The sequence below is a fragment of the Hippopotamus amphibius genome, chromosome 15 (genome assembly GCF_030028045.1).
Source record: "Hippopotamus amphibius kiboko isolate mHipAmp2 chromosome 15, mHipAmp2.hap2, whole genome shotgun sequence".
In the NCBI taxonomy this organism is placed as follows: domain Eukaryota; kingdom Metazoa; phylum Chordata; class Mammalia; order Artiodactyla; family Hippopotamidae; genus Hippopotamus; species Hippopotamus amphibius.
The window spans coordinates 19,306,444-19,313,047 of NC_080200.1; the positions used below are offsets into that span (position 1 = coordinate 19,306,444).

The following is a 6,604-nucleotide window of genomic DNA, read 5'->3' on the forward strand; positions in this document are numbered from 1 at the left end:
AATACAACTCACAAGTATTCCTTAGGAACACAAGGTAAAATTACTTGGTATGATATAGGTCATTTAAGAAGAAGTTATTTTTAAGAAGTCTAAGTTTTCATGTGTAAAATATGGAAATTTTCAAATATTTCTGATCCAAGCTTGGGAGCAACTATGGGAATGTATGAATATGGACATAAGGAAAAAAACCTATATATCATACAGAGCAGAAGCTTAGTAAAGTGAGTGACAAGTTGTGTAGAGGAGCTGAATTCAAAGAAATGGGAGTTCAAGTAAATAAACAGAAGGAGCAATTTCTAACTTAACTATCTGAACAAGAGTAGCAATTTCCTGCAAATCAAAACTGCAATGAGGTACCATCTCACACAGAATGGCCATCATTAAATGTTTACAAATAACAAATACTGGAGAGGATGTGGAGAAAAGGGAACCCTCCTACACTGTCACTGCTAATGTATATTTGTGCAGCCACTATGGAAGACAGTATGGAGGGTCCTCAAAAAAAGGAGAAATAAAGTTTCCATGAGATCGTGCAGTCCCACTCCTGGGCATATATCCAGAGAAAAGTATAGTGTGAATAGATACATGCATCCCAATATTCACTGACAGATGAATGAATGAAAAATATGTAATGTGTATATATATATACACACACACACACACACGTATACGTACATATACACACGTATATACACACATATGTATACACACATATATACATGTGCACATACATTCACAATGGAACACTACTCAGCCATAAAAAAGAATGAAATAATGCCATTTGCAGTATCATGAGTAGACCTAGATATTATAATACTAAGTGAAGAAAGTCTGAAAGACAAAGACAAATACCGTATGATATCACTTATATGTGGAATCTAAAATATGACACATATGAACTTCTCTATGAAACAGAAACAGATTCACAGACATAGAGGACAGATTTGTGGTACTCCAAGGGGTGGGGCATGGATGACAAATGGGTTGGAAGTTTGGGATTGGCAGATGTGAACTCTCATATACAGAATCAATAAAGAACAAAGTCCTGTACTGTATAGAACAGGGAACTATAGTCAATAAGTTGTAATAAATCATAATGGAGAAGAATATGAAAAAGAATAGATACATGTATAATTGAATCACTTTGCTGTACAGTAGAAATAACAATATTATAAATCCACTATACTTCAATTAAATAAATATTAAAAAGGAATACCAATTTTTGGTTCAGAGGCTTCGAGCCCTACAATCATAAGTATTTCTTCAGCCCGAGGACAATTGGCCCTTATATAACTGCCATCCCAATGATTCTTTTCAGAGCCCTTTTTATGTCTTTGTTCCTCAGAGTGTAGATGAAGGGATTCAGCATGGGTGTGACCACAGTGTACATTACTGAGGCAATTACACTTGCACGTGAGCTGTAGGTACCTGAAGAGCTAAGGTACACTCCTAAGATTGTACAATAAAATAAGGACACAACTGAGAGGTGAGATGCACAGGTAGAAAATGCTTTATACTTCCCCTGAGCTGATGAGATTCTTCGAATGGAGGAAATTATCTTGGAGTATGAGTAAAGAATCCCAGCAAGGGGACCACCACCCAAAATACCAGCTACAAAATACATTACCATGTCATTAAGAAATGTGTCAGAGCAGGCAAGTCGAATCACCTGATTAATTTCACAGGAAAAGTGGGGGATTATCACCTTTCCACAGAAGGACAGCCGCAACACCATCAAGCTTTGGATTAAGGAATTCAAGGCACTCATGATCCAGGACACCAGCACCAGCTGTCCAGAGAGCCGGGGGTTCATGATGACTGTGTAGTGCAGGGGGTGGCAGATGGCCACGAAGCGGTCATAAGACATCACTGCCAGGAGTAAGTTTTCCAGTGCAACAAAGAGTAAGAGAAAGAATATCTGCGTGATGCAGGCTTTATAAGTTATAACTTTGTTTTCCATCTGTATGTTCATCAGCATGTTTGGGATGGTGGTGGAAGTGAAACAGATGTCTACAAAGGACAGGTTGGAGAGGAAGAAGTACATGGGGGTGTGGAGATAGGAGTCTAGGCTGACTGCCAGGATGATGAGCAGGTTTCCAAACACAGTGATCAGGTACATGGAGAGGAAAAGCCCAAATATGAGGGGCTGCAGTTCTGGCTCTTTTGATAATCCCATAAGAAGAAATTCTGAAATTTGTGTATCATTCTCTGGTTCCATGTGGTGGAGGTGACTGCCAGGAAACAAAAATTAGCAGGGGTAAGTTTCTCATAAATTGGCATTGCAAACAAAGTTGAAATTCTACAATTTATATTTTGCATTAAAAATCAGTGTCCATAATTTTTGTGTGGAAATTTCCCCTTCAAGGTTCTGCTGTGCCATCTCTGAATAGGAATTCTTATTGTGCATTCAGTCTTTTGTCTACACGCTCATGTATTCTACACTTTTAATAAGAAGTTATATCATACATTTTGGGAAAATAACTTGAGCTCTGACCAACATCTAGGCAAAGAATACATTGTGCTTAGAGACAATAGTCACTATAGTTCAATGATAGAGAAAGAATATAAGGAAAATATCATACAAATGATCAGATGCTGGCTGATGCTATGAAGTAAAAGAAATCAGGCAGGATAATAAGATGGTTAATGGGGTAATAGTTTTTGCTCTGTCACTAGGTTAGGCTGGAAAATATTTGATTGGAGAGCTCACAGAGAAGAGGGTGTAGATATGAGGTTATCTGGTGGAAGTGTGCGCTGGTCAGAGGGATTAACCTAGGCAAAGGCGCTGAAAAGGCAGTCTTCTCAGAAAACCAAGGTTTTGCATAGGGAGGGCAGGAAGAAGTCGTGAGAGGGAGGGGATATGGGGATATATGTATAAATACAGCTGATTCACTTTGTTGTACAGCAAAAGCTGGTACAAGAGTGTAAAGCAATTATATTCCAGTAAAGAGGTAAAAAAAAAAAATCAAGGTTCAAGAGGGAGCCATTGTATCCAGGGGCATGTACAAGAGGGAGAGCAATGCTAGATGGGGTCAGAGAATTTGGAGGAACAAGGTGGCCTCCCTGATAAAGCCGCAACTTCAAGTCACAGGGAGTCCATAGTTCACATGTTGTTACTTGCACTTTATTAATTTTGTTTCCAAGAAATCCAGTGATTGCAAATGAATCTCTTCCTTATTTTTATATGTTGGTTAATATTGAGAAGCCCGTATTATAAGGGTCTCGTATTAGAGAATATGGGGTCATGTACCCCTTCTCTACCTTGAGAACTGTTGATGCTCCACAATACATTCAAACATACACACACACACACACACACACACACACCTGCTGGGGTGATGCCACTACCAGGCCACCCTCAGCCACAATAATTAGGAAGACAATGACACAAGGCAAGCTTTCAAAATTAGGTTATTTTTCCTGTAAAATTGTAGAAATAATACCTAAATTCCAATTTTGAAGTCTCCCGTACACATGGGACTCCTTTTTAATATCACCAATTTGTGTCCAATATTCAAAGAGAAATAAAAATCAATTAAAAATAAACTGAGAGGGAGAAACACAGACTGTGTGGGAGAAAGCTCAGGTGATCCCTAGAGTTTGTGGTGAGGATAAAGCTTCTTTGGTTTTGGCAACATTCCAACCCCTGTTCTAGCCCCGTGATGCCCAGAATAGCAAAAGAGCAAAAAGTATTTTATTCAAAGGACTAATATATTTATGTTATCAACATATCTGACAGGTTCAGCATCCCACTAGGAAAGCAAAGGAAATTAACCCACAATTCACAAAGTGAAATACACAAAGTATAACAAAAGTGAAGGATTTACTACTGATTTAGCAAAAGACTTTCTAAGTGACATCAAATACAAAGCTTGTAGTTTGAAACTGTATATTTTAATCTTGGATCTGCACATATTTGCTCTTTGAACATGAAGAGCCACTGGCACTATTCTAAATGTTAATATCCTTACTCAAATAGTAAGGATAGCAATACCCATTCTAAGGTAGTTGACAGATTTAGGCATTATATATAAAAAGCTTAGCATAGTTACTCTCTGGTAGTAAATGAATGCTTACATCTGGCGATAAGATCTGATTGATTTTTCCTCTTCTTCCTCCTTTTCAAATGTCTCCATTGCTTTCCCACTTCTTGGTCCCCATTTCCCAGCCTTATTTCTGTTTCTTGTCATCTTTCTATCACAGGCTGGCACCCCTAGAGCCAATATTCACATTGATCCAGAGAAATCTTTCTGTATAACAAAGCAGATTGTCAAACTCCCTGATGTGACTCCCCACTGATTCCCCACTAGGCAATGAACCCCAAATTCTATGGCTTCAAACCCTGGTCTTGACTCCTTCTGAACAAACCACCAACTTCACCCTCGTGCTACCCTCACCCACATCAATCTCATAAATATTGAACTCGAGCCACAGCTTCACTTAATGCCAGAGTCTCAAGACTCAGAGCCTATATGGACCTGCTTTCCCCTGCTTGGAAAGTCAACCACTGGTCTATTTGGAATTTTTTCACCCATCTCTATCTTCAAAACTTCATCTCCTTTTTTAGATTGCCTAGACATCTTGTATATGAATTTAAAAAAAAATTCCCACAGAAAAAGGACAATTTCTTTAGTGATAATTTAAAGGTTTATCATTGTGTAATTTTTATTAATTCCATATTTTTAATCTGGACAGTGATTGTCTTGAGGCATATATCAATGTTATATATATTCAACACCCCTCCAGAATTACTTCAGCTGGCAACAGCAGCTAAATAAATATATATTGCATAAACCAAGAAAGAATATGTTCTCACAGGAATTGCTGTTGATCAGAGAATAAAAAGAAGGAAAATACTAACATAGGTATGAAAGACATGCTGAAGCAATGTCTTTCCATATTCTGAGATTCAGACCTGTAAGAGGATCAGACCAGGTGGTTTCTAAGAATAAAATAGTATAGAATAAATTAAATGCAATCAGAATGCATTGTACATAGTAAGGAGTTTTGATTCTCTTTGTTCAGCTGTGTGTATTTATGTGCACACACATACACACGTGTATTTCTTGCTTGCCTGTGCACACACGCTGGAACACATGTAAAAGGTACTTTTTTAAAACTCTTTATTGGAGTATAATTGCTCTACACTGTTGTGCCAGTTTCTGTTGTACAGCAAAGTGAATCAGCTGTATTTATACATATATCCCCATATCCCCTCCTTCCCACGACTCCTTCCCACCCTCCCTATCCCACCCCTCTAAGTCATCATCAGTCATCAAGCTGATCTCCCTGGGTTATGGCAGCAGCTTCCCACTAAGAGGCTCGTCCCTGCTGAGGGAGAAACAGTATAAAGAGAGTTCAAGGGAAGAGCCAGGTTACAGAAAGAACAGGATGAAGTGACCTCAGACTCAAGGGACAACACACTGACTGCACTTTAATTCCTCCACTTTCCTCATTACAGTATCCATATGAGGACCCTGATTCAACTTTTATTCCATATTTATTCCTATGTTTTTGACCACACTTACTTTTATATGGCCCAATAGTGGATGAGGCTGGCCTTTCTCACTTTTCGTATGTGTTACCTTTATGGTTATTTTTGGGCTTTGGGTTTTGATCTCTTTTTGACAAACCCTTTGGTCACACTCTACTTCTGTTTCTGATTCTTACCCCACATGTGATATTCTCTCCACAAGATATGTTATAAAGTCTTACACACACCACAAAAACCTATCCTTTCCTGCATTTGATTTATACTTGAGGACGTTTGTCTTACATGCATTTATTTTATTGTAATCTTCTTTCTCAATGAAAATGTGAGTTCCAAGTAGCCTGGACCTAATCTACTTTGTTCAGTCTCCTGGTTTCATAACAGTTTACATTTATACAGAAAAAAAATTTATATAGAATTTATAAAATAAAAAGAATAGTGAGGGAAATAAAATCAGTTCAAACATATTGAATTCAAAACAAGTTTATTAAATAAGACAGAACAAAATAATATGAAAAACTTTGAAAAAAATATAAAGAAAACAATAGTCATATTAATATAGGTGTTAAATATAAATGAAATGGGCAAAAAACTAAAAAAATAGGAAATATAATTCAGAAAATAGTGCAAGATGCCATATCTAAAATATATTTTCAATGTATAAAAATCTAAATGGATTCATATATGCTTATGAAAAAGATATAAGCAACATTTAGTTGAATGCAAAACCATATGTTCCACAAGGTGATAGCAAATAACTGCTATTTTAAAAATAAATCAGCTCACAAAACACAAAAGGAAGCAGTAAGTGAAAAATGTGAAATAAGAGGGCAATTCACGTAAAGGTGGATTTTTACTACTGAGGATGTAGAAGAATTTTCTATGTTTGAAAATCTATGGGAGGGAGGACAAAATATGACCAACTGATAGATTTAACAGCTCAAAATTTACAAAATCTCACACAACCCAATGAATACATTATACATAAATAATTAAATGGCAAATAACAAACTTCTTTTTTAAAAATTATGATTCTTTGTTTTAAAATAATGCAATAAAAAACAAGAATAAAGAGAGAGTGGGGAATCTGGAGTAGGAAAAGTGGTTGCAGCT

At 36.9% G+C, this 6,604-nt stretch overlaps 1 protein-coding gene across 1 annotated transcript; it reads right to left on the bottom strand.

Annotated features, from left to right (window-relative positions):
- Window positions 1-1,285: 1,285 nt before the first annotated feature.
- LOC130837368 (olfactory receptor 7A17-like) lies at window positions 1,286-2,242 on the bottom strand. Its single transcript, XM_057710237.1, has one exon. It carries the CDS (start codon window positions 2,216-2,218, stop codon window positions 1,286-1,288), a length of 933 nt encoding a protein of 310 aa, XP_057566220.1. The 5' UTR covers window positions 2,219-2,242.
- Between the last annotated feature and the right edge of the window lie 4,362 nt (window positions 2,243-6,604).